The 17,930-nt window shown below is 34.1% G+C and overlaps 1 protein-coding gene across 4 annotated transcripts in view; it reads left to right on the top strand.

Annotated features, from left to right (window-relative positions):
* The window catches only part of MLLT10 (MLLT10 histone lysine methyltransferase DOT1L cofactor), a 130,836-nt gene that overhangs the window by 45,658 nt on the left and 67,248 nt on the right, over positions 1–17,930 (top strand). For 3 of the 4 annotated variants that reach the window (XM_062569034.1, XM_062569035.1, XM_062569036.1), the window contains 2 exons: positions 777–872; positions 17,417–17,512. In XM_062569034.1, the coding sequence (XP_062425018.1) occupies positions 777–872; positions 17,417–17,512 (192 nt within the window). The remainder of the gene's footprint in view (positions 1–776; positions 873–17,416; positions 17,513–17,930) is intronic. The other variant, XM_062569038.1, reaches the window with a different exon arrangement.

The following is a 17,930-nucleotide window of genomic DNA, read 5'->3' as shown; positions in this document are numbered from 1 at the left end:
AGATCGTGTTAGCTTTCTAGTGTTTCTTTAGGGATATCGTGACTGTCAATACCTGGTAAATGCAGATATTTAGTATTTATTACCAAAGATAATGGGTGGTGTATATCTGTTGTACCACTGAAAACTGGAGTTGATCGGATACTGATCTGAAGCATCTTTATAATGCTTCCTTAGTTATGCTAGAATAACAAACATTTTTGACACTGGCCTAGCATAAAGTATGTCAGGTCCCAGGCTAGGCTCTCAAATACAGAAATTCACATAATTATGTCTGCTGCTTGTTAATACATGTATGAGCATAGCATTTGGTATCTTGTTACTATTTTTAAAATATTTTTACAAATAAAAATATTGCAGACTCGCCACTTGACTAATACATCATGGAACCATGGAACAACTTCCTCAAAATGCACTTGAAGCGTATAAGGATGTTAGTACTGTGGTCTCACATGATACTCACATGAGCTTAAAAACTGGAAAATGCGTTTAAGCTTATTTTAACGTTTGAAAAGGTAGCATATCTCATTTTTGTGGAAAGCACGTTTTGTAAATTCATGAGGTGTTATAAAAAATATAAGAGTAAACTTTTTGTTTTGTTCTGGTATACACTGGGTAGTCTTGTTAACTTTATTAGTGTCAGTTATTTATCAATTTTTCAGTTATTGGAATTTTTTCGCCTCAAGTAGTAAGGCATTTTATCATTTGAAAAGCTTTATACTTTTTATTTATTCAAATGATTCCTTTTCTATATCCATAAATATGTTTTCTCTTTTTAGAAAAAGAGCAAACGGGGATCTAATAGGTCATATGATCAAAGTTTAAGTGATTCTTCCTCTCACTCTCAGGATAAACATCATGAGAAGGAGAAAAAAGTAAGTGGATTTGTCGTTGCTAATCTGCTTAATAGTGGCACATCTGCTTAATAGTGCACTTTTTGATAAACATTTAACTTAATTATTGCTGAAAAGCATGAAGGAAATCTTGTTCCTGAAGCACTGAAAAATAAATAATACAGATGATAAACTAGAGATACTACTGTCCAACGAGAAAACATCTTTAGATGCATTTGTAAATGCACCTTCTTTTACCTGTTTTTTTATCCTTGGTTTTGGGATATAGACAAAGAGATCTACTGGGATAGCTGTTTTTCCAGGCAACTTCCTCTGTCATAGTTTCCCGTCAGAGAATTTTTTGTGACTAGATGGCAAAGAAAAAACAAGTGGACATTTTAGCAAATATTTTCATGATCAGGTGCACCTAACTTGTTATGTTTTAATCTATTCTGTCTTTTTTTACATCAGAGAACTAACATCTGTTGATGTATTTTAGTGGTTTTGGCATTGACCTGTGAATCTTGCAGTGAGATTATAAGGAGCAATGCTGATGGCTAATTTCTATCTTTGTTGGCTTATTTTTTCAATGCTTAGTATATTTTTAAAAATGAATTTTAATTTTGTAGTGATTATTACTTTCCAGTTTTAGTGTTACCAGATTTATAATTGTCTATGGGAATGTTGTCATCTAAATATATCACAGTGAGAAAACAGACAGTGACACAATTCAAATTTACTTTGGCTCCTTTTTAGCCTCTTTTCTACGAATATATGTGAAACTGTTAGCATCCTGTACATCTAATTTATTCTGTGGCTGTGAGTGGACTTTGTTCTGAATAATACAAAAACATAACATAAAAAATGAAATTGAAGAACATATTGACCAAATGTATATTAGGAAGGGACATTTAAAAACAAATGCCAGTCTTCAGGCCTTCGCTCTCCCCAACATTAAATTTGTTTTTAAGCTCACATCCACCCTATGTGGATGTTGATCTTTGTTCTTGGGTAACCTTTTAAAAGGTATGCTGAGATTTTGTTTCTGGTGTAGGTGAATAGTTCTGTAAATACTGTCTCTATTCACCTGGTAATTTGGTAGTGTGTTCTTTGTGATGCAGATGTACTGCTACATTTAAATTTATGACTAAAAATAACAAAGAGGATGGAGTTTTGGCAAACTTGTTTTTTTTTCTTAATAACATAGAGAAACAAACAATCTAGAAATAAAGGCTACAGAATTACCTGTAAGTTAAAACCATACTGATATTTGCCTTGGTTTCAGTGCCTTGTCACTGCTGTATTGCAAGCAGTGTTTTGTCAAAATGTATGCATTGAGTTTTACACTGACAAAACTCTGACGTTGAATTTGAAGAAATTTGATGCTTATAAATTGTGAGTGTAAGGCCAGTTTTGGTCTCATCTCTGAGCTGTGCAAATTACTTTTTTTTTTTTTTTTTTTTTTAAGTGACTTTGGTGGTATTATGCTGCTTCAAGTCATAATTCCTGTAAAATTTTAAAGGAATATCAATATATCTAGTAGTTTTACCTGATAGCTGAACAGCTTCTCCTATTTTTGAAGTGTCTTGATGTGGATCTTCCAGACCTAGTTAGTATTGTTGTTTGCACTTGCCGACCCTGACCTTTTGTCTGTGACTCAGAGAGGTTTGTTAGAAACAGGATATTAAAGTTTCTTCTACCTTTCATGAACTGGAACATAAGAAACCAAAAGATCTCATGGTTTGTAACACCAAATGAAGCAATATGATTTGATGGAATTACCTATTGGTTAACCTTCAGAAGTTCTCATAGTATGTTACAACATATTCACTTACCAATTTTAATTTGATTTATATATTGTATAATAATGAAGCTCTATTCCAGTTGAGACCACAGATGGGTGAAGTTGCAATTTCCTAAAGTTATTAATAACCTAACTCTTCTTAGCTATAGACTGTTTATTTGAGGTTTCTATCTTTAATATTTTATAATTAAAGATTGGTCTGTGCTTTGCTTCTCCAGTCAGTAAACCATGTGTGGTATGGATGCTCATTCTTTTGTTGAAGTTGATTACCTTTTGCATGCAATAGCTCGTTTGGTATATTGTGCAGATGGTGTTCTGTTACTGCAGGTCTTGCCTCTTTGTGATTTAGTTCTTGTGAAACCTTGGGAAAATACAGACTGCTGCTCTTAAAAGACATAGTCCCAGAGGAAAAATGACTGGTGATGTAGTTTTTGGATTGCTGAAGAGAGCTGATTAAGTAAGGAAAATAAAGTCCCATAGCTGTGCTAGCCCCCATCCCCTTCAGTTTTTAAAAGTATTTTTACTATTGCAAACAGAAGGGAAAAAATATCTTTGTTGAAAAGCTGCTAAACTGGATTATAAAATATGAAACTGAGACACAAATGACAGAAATCCTTCAAGAGGTCTGTTGGTCTTTAGTGCATAGGATTTAAAGGAGTGGTCTAATTGTATTTCCTACTGTAGGCAGAAACGTGTTCTGATACTTGGCTGTGAATGATGTTCAATGGTCAGCAAGGAAATTACATGCTATTTTTTGTTTGTTTTTGCTAGACAATAAAACTTAGGTCAGTAAAACAGGAGTCTCCATGTTTTTCTGCCACTAGCATCTGTGACAAGTGAATGTGCTTGATTTTACAAGTAAGAAGATGATGTTTTATTTCTTTCTTCTCCCAGAAAGACTTGGTATTGACTTGAAAGCATGGCTCAGCTGTTTATCTCCAGAGTGTAACATTATCAAATGCTTACTTTGATCAAGCTATTTGATTATAAACTAATATTCACAGTTTGGAGAAAACAGAATTCTCCAAAATTCTGTTTCTAGAAAGAGAATTCTATTATGTGACTGACAAGAAAGAAAGTTGCAGGCACATTTTAATTTAAAACAGAGTTCCTGGAGTAGCTGGCTGACCTGTTCTCTAAAAAGAACTGATAATTCTGAAAGGTCTTCAGAATAACTCACTTTTCAGGAAGGTAAATATTTATTCTAATAAGATTTTCTTATATAAGATTGGCAATACTATTTCTGTGTTACATAACAGAAAATTTTTATCAATTTGTAAACCTGAAGCAGCAGTTTTACACACAAACCAAAATTGTTGGTTAAATATTTCATTCTAGATATTTCATGAAAACTTTATATCTTGATGTTAGATTATCCAGCAGAGAGATTTGGAGACCCACCGTTCCAAATATATTTATCAAGAATTTCATTCTTGTTGCAATTAACAATCAATAATGAGCTGCATATATTAAGCCCTCTATGTTTGTATTAAATATGCTTGATATTTGAAATGAATTGTAAGTTCTGTGTACAGAGAAACTTTGAGAATTGGAAGTTGTCTCAGTAGGTGATAAATATTTTGCCCTCTTTTAAGCTAACAATGTCTTAATGGTCTAGTCAAGTACAGAAAATGACATTTGAACAGCTAAAAGAATAGTAATATTTCAAAAGAGGTAAGAACAGCTAGTGTCCTGAAGAAAGGATTGTTGAAACTATCTCAAAAATAAAGTCTTTTGAGGAAAGCAAGAAACAGATTTAAATCTGAATGGAACCGCAGAAAAATAAGAAAGGATTATGTTATTAAAACATGTATTCTCATATTTTTTCCTTTGAATGTAACTTGAGAATGAATCATAGAAAAATTCAGGTGAGACGGGACCTCAGGAGGTAGTTCATTGGTCCTCCTCAAAGGCAAGTCATCTATGAGATCAGACCAGGTGAATCAGGGCTTTATTCAAACTAGTCTTGAAAATCTGCAAGGATGGAGACTGCATGACTTCTGGGCAACCTGTTCCTTTGACTGATTGAGCTTCAGATTGTTTCTTCTTATATCCGATTGAACCTGTCTCGTATCAATTTATATCCACTGTAAATGTAGTAGCACATGGATTCTGGATATTTGGCTTAGGTACATAGGTCAGCTTATTCAGTTTGTCATATAGGTAGAAAGAGGCTGTCTTTTTTGGTGCTGTTTCAGAAGGTGACCAAGTGGCATTTATTTATTTATTCATGCATGCAGGCATGCACGCTTTTTACTTCTCTCACTTGATTCTTTAGTAGACCTTTGTAATTAGGTACCTCTTTGCAACTGTAATTCATGTCTTGGTTTTCAGAAATAGTTTTGTTTGCTTTTACGTAATCATCCTTTACTTATGCTAAATTATAATTAAAAATCAAGATAGTCTTGACATGATTTGTTGAATCTTATAACCGAGGTTCCAAACCATTGCAAAGTAAAGCCCAGCACCAATGCCCCATTAAATGCAAGAAAAAACACTGTTGTTTAGCTATATACAAACAAGTTTTCTCTCGAGAGGTGGTAACAGAGATGCAAGAGAAGAGGTGTCATCTAATGGTTGGAAATAGCTAGCAAAATACATTTGGTTTCCAAAGGGTAGTATGAAGCACTTTTCAACTCTTGAAGGAATTTGTAGCATCCAGTAAATCATGCTGGACCATTCTGTTTTAAAGAAAAGCTGTAGGAAAGTAGGAACTTTTCGTTACTATTATTATTGCTATTTTAATCTTGCTTCTAATAAACTCTTAGTACTTTGAAACTACTGCTGTGGCCTGCAGAGACAAATGATAGCTAATGTATTTTTACACACTTAAGAATACTTTCTAGAAATTGGCAAGTTGCAGTACTATTTGTAGAGTGACGTATTTTGTGACTGAGGCTCCATAAACCTGTAACTAATATACTTGGAAAGGCGTTGTTTTTCAGTGTAATTATTTTGGAAAATATGATGGGATCCACTGGAAAAAAAAATCCTTCACTTCTGAAGGATTTACAATGTTAATCATTATAAAACAGGCTGTGTAACTTGCATGATCCTAATTTGTAAAGTGTCACAAGTTCAGGATAAATTAAAACTAACCTTGGTATTGCCAACCAGTGTGGGTTTTTGAAAACAAAAGTTGAGAAAATGATTTTTGTTACTTTTATGTAGTTAAGCCATTGTAAAAATGAGAAAAGACAATTTGCCAGATGATGAAGAGTCTAAAATGTAAGTCAGTATTATAGGGACAAAGCTAGGAATTAAAAGGAGACTAGAGATACATTAACGCTTCTCAAAAAGAGGAAATATTCTGTGAAATTAGAGTAGGAGATTCAAATCCTAAGATACTGTCACCTAATATCCCAGTAAGGTGTCATACTCATTGTCTAATTGTTGGGCTCTTGAACTTAAAAATGGGATTGGACGTTCATCTAATTATACAATTTTGACATAATAATAATTGGTGGAAAGCCTTCAATAGCTTTACACTTTTGAGGTTTAACTCAGATTTTAGTTTAAGTGCAAGATTTAATGTGTTGTGACAGCTTCAAAGCTGTCACCTGTGGGATTCCTCCTATTTTGCTGTTAGGTAGGAAGTTGAATTTAGACCAACTTTGACTCTGATCACCTATGACTTCCTGTGTTCATTACTAAGTCATTAAATTCCTTTTGCTAGGTTGAATTAACTTGAGAATCAAGAGTTTTGAGAGGAGGGAGCATAAATGCAGAGCACCTTTGTAAAAGTGTATCAGTTTTAAAATCATCACTATCTATTCTCAGTTGCATTTAATTGCCTGTGTCCAGACGGTAGCCAGTTGAGAAGGTAACTCCCTGTTACTGTGTACTGTCCTCTGTGAGCTTTGAGGCTTCACATTGTTAGTATCTAAGAGGGAGCTTGTTCAGTGACTGATAGAGCAAGAGAAATTCACATTACTATATGAATGATGTTTTCTGACATTTTAGACGATCACTCTTAAAGAAGTTTCTGATCAAGGCAAAAATACCTTTCATCTATGCTAAACTAGTTTCCGTGGAGTTGATGTAAGAAATGTAGATACTGTACTGAGCCAATTTCGGAAAGTTGTCAGTACTTGAAATTTCTTTGTACTGTTACCTTCTTCCACTTGTAGCATATTAGTAATGAAGAAATAGGCACTTATCAGTAATCTTGAGAAAAGGTAGTTGTTTAGGGTGATTTTTCTGTACTTCTTTATCTGTAAATCCATTTGGAAGCTATACTGTTGTCATATTAGAGTAAATTTATGAATTTCTCTTTCCTTACAGAGCTTAAGGGAGGGTGGTTTTTTCTCCTCTTCCAGGAAGAATGATATAGTTTATACTTTGTTTTTCCTCTTTGTTCTTTGGAGATTTGAATAATCTGATCTTTAGGGATCCTTAAAGCTTTCCCTTTCTGCCAGGTAGGAGCAGCATGGGTTGAAGATTGGAAATGCTTTTACTGTTAAAACATGTAAAGCTATTTATTTTTCTACAAAATATTAGTCTGTGGTAAGAGGGTGGTCTGAAAATGTTGATATGGGTAGCTGTCACTAAATAAACACTGAGCTGAAAGTATGCATTTCCCTTTATAATATGTATTTAGTCTATTCAGTGCATGTACTTACAAAATTAATATCAAATATGTAAGGATATAATTAAAAAAACTGGATGTGGCTTTAATTTAATGATACAATTTGAAGCTCTAGAATACTAGCTTAGTTGCATTCTGTTACTGCTCCACTAAGACTGCTTAGTCGCTGTGGGAGAGATGCGTATGTTGCTTGACATTCAAGTATAATATCCCTTTTCTAGGTGTCTAAGTGTTTGCCTCAAGTGTTTTGGGGAAAAACTTCTGCCATCATGAGGCTATCGAAGAACACCTTGTTTTGCTAATGTTCCTGGCAACCATATGTTTGGAAAGAACTACACCAGGAATGTTAAGCTTGGCTGGGGTTGATTTCTGTGTCATTTTTTTGCCACTTTTGTGAAAATTAGGCGAGTTTACTAGCAATGTATATTTATAACATTTGAAAAATGACAGTTTACTATATAATAAGGATATCTTATGTTCTAGTAGGTGAATTACCCACTGTTCTGTTTGTACTAGCTTTGGTCTCATCTGAACAGTAAAACTGTTTGCCATGGTAGCTTTGAGTGCTGTGCAAGATAGCATTAGGTGCAGACCTGGGCCAAGTGCATCCTGCTTATGTGTTCCAAGATTTGCTGTGCAAAATTTTAGGTGGGCTGTATTGGTCCAGGCCTCACAAATGAAGGAGCTGTGTATTTTGAGTACAGAAAATCAAGAGTGACTCTTAGGATAGAAAATAAGGAAGAGCATGCTTGTGGTCAAAGACTGCAAATGGGTAAGGAGTGCTGACTGGAGAGGCAAGCCCGAAGTAGTGACACAGAGCTTCAGGGCACTATCACATGTGGTTGGAGAGTGCCAGTCTGAGGAGAGTGTAGAATCCAGGTCTCCAGGAGCCAGGGCAAATATTTTAAACGCTCAACTTTGGCTAAAGGGAGTTCATTATCATTTTTGGCTTGCTGCTTGTTGTGCTTTTAAAGAAAGGTGACGCCTCCTATTTTGAGGAGGAAAAACGTAAACTTCTAAGAGTGATGTTCTGTACTCCTGCCGCCCTACTGTAGCCTTTAGGTTGTTAGGCCCTGAGGAAGGACTATCATTTGAAGCGTATCTCTGCTCTTGGGAAGGTTCTGCTGACTAGCTGTGTGTTCATGAATTACATTCTGCGCTGTCCAGGCTTCCGTCATGGTTTGTGAGGGAACTTATGTGTGTGTATCACGGCTAGTCTGGGGCACAGGCGCTTAATACTCAGGGGCTTTAATGTTCTATACAGCCTGTTACAAATCACTTCCTAAATTCTCAAATCAAGTGTTAATTTATATTCCTAATTTTCTGAATAACCAACTGTGGGAAAGAATAGGAATGACCTGCCAAACATCACATAAGATTCTTGCAATTAAGATAGACTGCAGTTCTCCAGGTTACCATTCAGCTGTGTGAACAATGGTTTCCTCTTAAAAAAAAAAAAAAATCTGATTTAGTCCTGAAGAGTCAATTTATGGTACTGTATGAAGCTGGGTGTTGCAAAGGCAATTTTAATGGTGATTCCTTCTGTTAATTGCTTGACTTTATAATCTCAGTAATGTTAATTGAACATAAGATTTTTTTGAGTAATGTTTTAGGGAAAAGAAAACTTCAGCCTTGTCTCAGTAATGCAGAATCCTGCATTTTTATTGATTCATATATGTGGTTTTGTTAATCAGTTTAATAATTTGACTGTTTAATGCTTTTAACCATTTTTAAATGCAGACCAAAATTGTAAGAATGTTAAGGATAACTAGAAGAAAAGTGTTTCACAACCACTTTTCAATTATTTCACTTTAAATATTGAAGTAATACTAGACAAATATTGGATGAGAATTATGTGGCATATATGTTGAGTTCTCTCAAACTGTTGAAATCAGAGGGAAAGAAGAATGACTAAAACCTCTAAAAAACTAGTTCAAAAGTATGCAGGATGTGTAGCTCAGTGTATGGATGGCCTTTACAGTTTTTCTGTGAGCCACAAAACCTGGTTCCTGTTTCTTAATCTTTAAGTCTGTGTGGAATCCCTGGTGTTTAAAAGAGGCTGATTTCAGGCTGTAGTCTTTTTCTGTTGGTGCAGGGAAAAGTAGTATTTCTGTTCTTGACCACTTGGTTTTCTTGAACTTTATAGGGACATTATGGGTTATTTTTACATTTTTATTCTTGCCAAATTGTATCAAAATTCCAAAGTTATTTGGGAGGGCTGATAGAGGGTGTGACTGCCTAAACACAGTTTCTTTAAAAGATGAGCATATCTGTATATATTCAGTAATATATATCTTGAAAACTTGCAGGGTTAAGAGCAAAGGTGGTATCTGGTTGGTAGATTTGTTTCCTTGTAAGATCTGTGTTCGCTTGTACTTTATTCTGTGTCAGTTGGTAATTGAATAAAGCCACTGGAACTGACATCAGCTGGTACAGGTGGCATGGCAAAATGATCTCTTACGGAGAGAGAAAGAACTACAGTAAAAACTATATAAGTATATAAGCTTTTTAAAATTTTAACTTGTATGTATTTTAATAAGAGGAAAAGTAAGAACTTCAATTTTATTTCTCATGTATATCTTTTGGCTATTTTTCTAAACTTACAGTAGCATATCATGAGAAAAAGAGTAATGCTTTTAATGTATCTTGGTATAACAAGCACATACCAATAATGGTATTGTTTGGCGTATGGGATTAGTAAATTACTGTAAAATTACAATGACAAATTTACCACCTTAGCTATACCCAAGAATTACTCTCTGTAAGAGAGTATTTTTTGAGGCTGCATTAGCTGCAGCCATCACTTTTCAAAGTCTACATTTTAGTCTTCTGCTTTTCAGTATAAAAGAATACAGCAATGAACTAAAACACAAGCCCTGCAGAACATGGCCAGGAAATAATGGTGATTAGTTGCAGTGTAGTCTCTGTAGACTGTAAAACTGCGAATGACAATGAGACCTTGGGTGATAAGGATCCTAAAAAAAGCTCTCTGAAGAAATCAACTATTTTCTTTTTTTCTTTTCCTTTTTTTTTTTTTTTTTTAACAAAAATTGTCCATGTCCATTGACACTAGCACAGATGAATGGTGCAGGGAAGGACTTCAGAGGAGGAGCATTAGCTGTTACTTTTTTGTTTCCTTTATGGAGCTGCTACTTCACCATGGCTATTATAGGGATCTCTGAAGGAACACTGAGCGAGTCAGAATTTTGAGCAAAGCTTTACTGCAGTAAGTTCTTTCCAAACTCATAAAAAAAAAAAAAGTGGTATTTTCTAAAGAACAATCCTATCATTAGTCTGGACCTCTTCCTTACTTTGCAGGGTTCAACCAGAAGACTTTCACAGAATCACAGAATGGGTAAGGTTGGAAGAGACCTCTGAAGATCATCTAGTCCGACATCTCCATTTCAGTAAACTCCCCCCCCCAAAAAAAAACCCCAAAAAACCCTATATTATATACTTCAAGTATAATTAAATGTTCCTTACATTTATTTTGTTATTTATGTTATTTCTGCAAGTTCAGAGTGTTGTAACAGCACTTACTTTACTCCTGAAAGTTGGTACTCTGGCACATTAAGATAGAGGAAAATAACTTTTGAATAACTAGGGAGAAAAATGGGCTTGAACATCTCTTGCTTGAAAAAGTTATGCAACTAAGTGGCATCTGAACATTAAAAATAGGTCATTGCTTGATTTTTGCTTTTGTTTGTATATCTTCCTAGATTTTAATTCTGTAGCTATAACTGAAAGATGTTGAAGAAACAAAAGGTTCTCTTAAGGTATACTTTTTTGTTGTCGTTTGTTTGCTTTGTGTCCTTGATTAAACTAGTGAAGTCCTATGTACTTAATGACTATTTCCAGAAGGTTTTCTTGGTGTTTTTTTTTAATTGTTTGTATGTGTTTTAATAAAACTATATACACTATATACAAAGTTTTCATGTAGTAGACAGTCTGCAAATAACAGTCATGTGTCATGTTCTTATGCTTACTGAAGCCAGGAAAACGAAATATATTCCTTTTGCTTGTTGTTACATTTGTACATTTACTGACATATGTTTGATGGGCATCTTTTAATTGACTTTCAGACAGTGTAGTGTTTAACAGTAAGTAACATAAAGTTTTGTAAAGACTAACAATTTTTATAGGAATAGTTGAAAGTGAACATGAGCAATACAGAATTGTCTTGATTCAGTCAATCCTGCACCACTTCTTGAAGCTGTAAAGTGCTACTCAAATGTTTAACTCTAAGTACTCACAACTAATCATCAGTATTGTTGCATTATAGCAGAGGCAGCATATTTCAATAGTAAATATCAAAAGAAGAATAGCTTGTTCTGAATAATTGTTGTTGTGTGTCAGTCTTGTGCCTAACAGAAGCCTTGGATGGCATTTTTGTTATCAATTCTTTAGTCTTTTACTATCAGTTAAAATTCTGACCGTTATCACTGTATCAAAGTTAATTTTTTTGAATCTATCAAGTAACTGTATCAAGAATTGACGTTTAGGAACAGGTGTCATGTGTAGAATTGAATAATGGATATACTGGAACAGTGCTGGCAGTACTGTTCCACCTCTTCCTGGGACCCTTCCCATGCCTACATCCTTTCAGTACTGTGACTGCCACAGCACTGCTACTGCATTTAATTTTTCCGCTGTGGTTTTTATGTTGTAAGATGCTAGACAAGTGAATGTCAAGGCTATTGCTAGGATGCAATAAATTAGGATTTGAATGTGAAACTTGGATGACAAACATCTCTCATTTCAGAGTTGTTATGGCTACATTACTAATAGCTATTAGTCCAAATAAGGCCAAACATTTTATATTGGAGATCTACTAAAGATGTTAGTTGTGATGGTGACAACTATAGATTTACAAACCTCAGTGATGGAAAAATAGTTTAGAAAATCCATAAATGACAGAAGCGCCATGATAAATACTTTATGATAATAGAACATGCTGAAACATGGGAATTATTTGAGGGAGTCAACAAAAGAGTAGCTGAAAAATAATAGCTTAGTCAAATAGTTGTTCTTACAAGAATCATTAAGGAAACCATATTTGAAAATGTTGTGTTATGGATTGAAAACTCAAAGTGGTGAGGGTTATATTTTTTGTAATAAGAGAAAATGGTAAAAATGGAATACTCCAAGGTCAGCACAAGCAGCTTTGTGGAAGGGCCAGGTAGTAATGCTTACTGGTGGTGTCCGGGTATTTTGATTCTTCTAAATTAGAAGTTAGGCTCATGTTCCCTGTGCAGATGAGCTCCTGCTTCTCTCTTCTGCATTTGCCTCTTCTTGCCTCTGTTTTTGGCTGTCTCTGGTGCTCATTCACTGAACTAGCTTAACTCTCTAAAGCAGCAGAAAACTTATCTACTTTGATTTTTGTTGTTGCTAATTTAACAGTTTGAATTGGCACTCAGGGTGCCAATGAAGGTGTGACAAGCTAAGCAATGTGGCAAAGGGACACAAAGAGTGAAAGGGGTGAAATTTTTTTTCTGATGAACTGTTAAATACCTAACATTATTTCATGAAACTGTTCTGAAGTACTGTGGAAACATCTTTGAGGAAAGCTGTGCCTGTGTGATTAATTGCAAATAAGTGTAGATAAACATGCATAGAACAATTTACAATATAGTTATGCATGGAAATTTTACGAGTTAATATTAGCACACCAAGAAAGCCAAACTCATCCATTCCATCTGTTTTAGAAAGTTATCATTCACTTGCATTGTTCAGTCTTTCCAGATGTTGAGGGCCAGAACATGTGAAAAGATATATGCGATAACATATTTATTCTGTTGGTAACAAATCAGAGTTAAGATATACTTAGACATTTATTCTTAATAAGGTAGGTTAGATACTATTTTCATTCAGTAGTTTATGATAGGTGTTTCACCTGAAAGTATGTTAAACAAAATGAGTGAGCAAATGGTGATCTTTAGTGTGATTGTGATTCTCCAATATGTAAATCAGTTAAAATAATCAAACGGTTGGAACCAAGCTCCACTCTTTAATAGTTTTGTAGATTTGGTCTTTGTGGAAGAAATGGAAGCAGCTGAAATGTGCTTTGTCTCTTCCTTTTTCCCAAAGAGAATAATGTACAAAAGGTGCAATAATATTCAAGAAGTTTGTACCATATTTTTTTTCTTATCTTGCAGCCTGTAATTACTGGAATTAAGAAAGTGTCGCATGACTTAGTGGGTAAGAAACAAAAGCTGAAAAATGAGCTCCTTAATGATAAATAAAACTTTCTGATTAATTGTGACATATGAACCTCTGGTTATTTTTAGTTGATATTTAGTGACTTCTTAAATCTGGGCCCTTGAATATCTTGTATCAGTAAATATTATAGCTACGTGCTTAATGGCTTCAAGGCAAACAGGCCTTATTTTTCTTATGGTTAAAAAAGATTTCAGGAGCTGCCTGAATCTGGCCCACTGAGCTACCCTATTTGTGAACTAAGATTAAAGTTTGTTTGGTCGGTTTTGTAGTCTGCACTGTATTGATTAATGTATTCTTCCTTTGAGTGTTGCATCTGCCAACTCCTGCTTTTACAGAATGTAGGATTGCATTTATCAGATTTGCAGTTATCTTTAAAAAGTATGTTTGGAATACTTGAACCCATGAGTCTTTAGATATTCAAGTCTGAGGATATAAGTGAAGTGCTGCTGTTGAACTGGCTTTCTTTGGATCTGTGGCTAATTAGAGAAGAAGTTTTTTAAAAAGGTGAAGGTTTGCTGAGATTTGTCCATGAAGGACCAAATGTTGCTGCTTTTTCTAGTAAAGAGAAAGATCACTACTTTGTGTATCCTTTCAGAGTGACTTGGTCAAAAATTTTCATATTTGTTAAATATTATGAGAATTCATGTCCATCTGTTACTCCTTTTCTGAATTTACAAGTGTATAGTATTTCAAAACTCCCAATATTATGCCTTCTTTGCATCTTTATTGTGAGAAGAGGGTACAACTGCAACATCAACTTCTTTGATTTTTTTTTTTTTTTTTTTTTTTTTTTTTGCATCTGGAGTTAATTCACATTGAGACATGTGTATCTTCTCAAATTTACTTTAAAAGAAAAGAAGAAAAGTGGGAGGAAGAAGAGGTTATTTTTCAGAGGAAGTGGAACTTAAAACGAGGAAGAAATATAGAATTAAGGACAGCAGATTTCCTGTGGATGAGATCTTCCTATGTAAAGGCCTCTGGATGGGATATCCCTCCAGTGCCCTTGAGTGACATCTGACAGTGCCATCTGTGAGCACCCTGAGAAACTATTCTAGCAAATTTGGATGTATGTCTTTCCCATTTCCACTTCCTGTTTCTGTTTTCCTTCCTTTTTTTCCTTTCTTTTTCCTTTTTCCATCTAGGAGAGGAATTCGTTGTGGTTGCTGATGCTTCACTTTGTAGGACTGGAAGCATGTCCTTCCAGGGTAGTTCATGCTTTCCCTCTTGCTTTTCCCTCAGCCCCTTGTATTTCTCTTCGTTTCCATTTTCTCAAAAGATGGTACATCTTTTTATGTTGAAACTAATATCAAAAGTGTTTTCAGTACATTACAGAATATAATTTGAAGTCCTCCTGACTGTTCCTTTGATCAGAATTCTTCATTTGTTTGCCTTTCAGACAAAAACGTTAGAGATAACAGAACACTAGAAAACACACAGCAGAAATTATATATATATATATATATATATATATATATATATATATATATAAAAGTTCCATAAAAGATCATTTAAATGTTTCCTACTGTTTACTACTGTTACTGTAAAGTTTTACCTTAGGGCATGCTAAAATCATTGCCTCTTCATTCATTCCAAAACTGTAAGTAAAAACATTCTTTAGGGTGATTTGAATTTGTGTAATAAAGAAAGTTATGGAAACTAAGATAGTAGCTTGGTTTCAGTTTCATAACTTTTTTCTTGAGGCTTCAAGAAAGATATTTGAGGTTCAATGAAATCATTACTCAAGTTTCTTTAAACATTAACACTGACAGTTTAGTAAGCTGAATACCTACTACTTAAAGGCTTTTGAATCAAGTGTCTCTATATGTGCTTGCGACAGATTTGGTGGGTAACACACGAGTCTCGGTGTAGATACTTCTGTTTTCTCCTGATACCAGTTGTTTTCTGACAGCATGGGGTAGCACTTATGAGACTGTTGCATTTAAGAAATTATCTGAAAGGCTGTGCAGTACGTTTGCAGACCAAGGGAAAAGGACATAGATACCCCATCCCACCCCACCTCACCCTATCCTACCCAGCCTTTTTAGATTTTAAACAGTCAGAATCCTGCCCTGTGAAATCTCTTTATTATGAGACATGCATGTTTTCTTACAAAAAGGCAAATGCCACCTAAGCAGCACACTGGAAAAAACCCTTCACTTCTGCATATGAAAAAAGAAACCACAAAATTTCATGAGCCTTTTGAAGATTTCTCTGTTGGACCATCCTTCAAGTTTTTTTCAAATTAAATCAAAAGGACTTTCTATATTGTATTCTAGGAAGTATGTTTTTGCATAATATTTTGGTGAAGATAGCTTTGGTACTTTATTTTCTTGACTAAACTATTTCCTTCTTGACTAATTAGGTTTAAGTTCAGTTAAATGGGTTTGGAGTCAGTTAGAAACAAGGAGGTTTTTAAGTCAGTAGGGTGGTATTTATGGCTTATAAAGATGAGGAAAAATTTGTTTTATTTTCAGCTTGGCATATTGATAATCAAGTAGCTAATTCTACTCTGCGAGGGGATTTGAGAACCTGTTGTCTCAGACCACTTCCATGAAACACATTTCTCATATTCTTTCTATTGTGACTAAAACAGAAGACTGATGCTTGGTAATAAATGAATTGTGTATGCAAATATGACATCTTGTTCTAGTACTTATTAAGAGTGGTGGTGCTGTCACTGTTGAACAAATTACGTTTTTTTCTGGGGAAATCTGTTTATGGGAAGATCAGCATGGATCCTTTTCAAAGCTAGGAAGAGCTGCTGAGTTTTACTATGGCTATTCAAACCTATACGTTCTAAGTGTCTTCATCTTTTCAGCCTACTCAAGTATTTTATTGACTTGTAGGGACTTTTGAGAAACTAGTTGTATGTTAAATGCATATGTATGCTTTTTTTTGGTAGCTTTCTGAACAAACATCTGTAAGATTTTACTGTTCTATTGGATTTTGTATGAATACACAAAAATCCACAAATATGAGTAGTTAAAGAAGTAAGCTACTTCAGTGCAAATTTCCTACAAGTAACCTTCCATCATACCTGTAATCTCTCTGTCTTCTCATGTGTATAAATAAAAGCATAATGTTAAGGAAAAACTGTTCCTCTAGAATTACTGTTGTTTAAGTTGGTGAAACTATTGAGCACCTGTTGTATTTTTAATTTTATGGCAGGCTCAGTTTTTTTTTATATTTGTTTACTGACTTATTTAAACAAATACACTTTGAGTCTTGTTTTGTAATCCCATAAGAATTGAATTCTACCAGTATGGAAAGCTTCTATTATATTTCAAAGGTTCTGGATTAAGAAGTGATTTTTCTTTCTACTTGCACAATTTTAGTCCCTCTGCCAGTGCTTCATGCTTGGGAAAAAATGGAAACTTTTTTTTTCTTGACCTCTGTGGAAAGGAGACTTTTTGTTTTTTCCCAACTTTGGTATTTTTTCAGTTTAACATGGAAAATAGATTACCTTATTTCGTACATAAATTGTGTACACCTTTCTGGGAATGAAGTCTAAATCATATTCTACATTTTTATGCTTGGAGATGCCAAATCTAATTTGGAACCAAGTCTGAATTTCTGAATAGTTAATAATTTTCCTTACATTAACTTACAGTAATATCCAAACAAAATACTGTGCAGTAGATTTGATGTGCAAGTGCAAGAAGACCTCTAAAACAGAAGTCATGTCTTTATTCTTAATCCAGTTTCTTGCATTGATTGATTATTGGCAAGATAGAGGACATTAACAATAATGGATTCACAGATCCCAATTATAATTGAAGAATTTTTAAAGCAAATGTAAATACTTGATTTACTGTTATGTTAATGTCTAGTGCTATTTTAATGGAAATCTTGTTAATATTTTGAAACATTTTTATAAGCTGTTCTAAATTTTGATAACAAATGACATGTTACTTAAATTGAGTTATGTTAAAGAAGAATCTGAGCTTGAATTGTATTCTCTTTTGTAACTTCTAGAAATATAAAGAGAAAGATAAACACAAGCAAAAATATAAGAAGCAGTCGGAGTCCTCACCATCCCTGGTTCCATCTCTTACTGTAACCACAGAAAAAGTAAGTTTATGTATTTCTTTTTTCCTCATCTTCTGCTTTATTTACTTAATGTTGAAATTCCATAATGTAATTATTACAGTGTATATGCAGGAGCTTTAAAAATGTAATAGACTTCATAATCTATGAAGTATATTTAGTATATTTTCCTAACATGCAAAATTCAAAAATACTTTAAGGTTATAGAATGAAGAAAGCGTGAGATTTTTGTAACTGGTTAGTTAGCCACAGATCAGGTGCAACTAATAATTCAGTAAGTTTTACTTCTTTGACCTATGTTTAACTGTTGATTTTTTTAAAAAAATCTTTCCTTTGAAATTCACTTGCATGTGCTGAACTATCACTGAATCAGTAAGTATTCAAGCTGATAATACTCAAATTGTGGCTTATGCTTAATATACGTTTAATATCAAATTGCCTT

The sequence above is a fragment of the Rhea pennata genome, chromosome 2, assembly GCF_028389875.1.
Source record: "Rhea pennata isolate bPtePen1 chromosome 2, bPtePen1.pri, whole genome shotgun sequence".
NCBI lineage: Eukaryota > Metazoa > Chordata > Aves > Rheiformes > Rheidae > Rhea > Rhea pennata.
The sequence above is the reverse complement of the archived record's forward strand: the minus strand, read 5'-3'. Positions and strand labels throughout refer to the sequence as shown.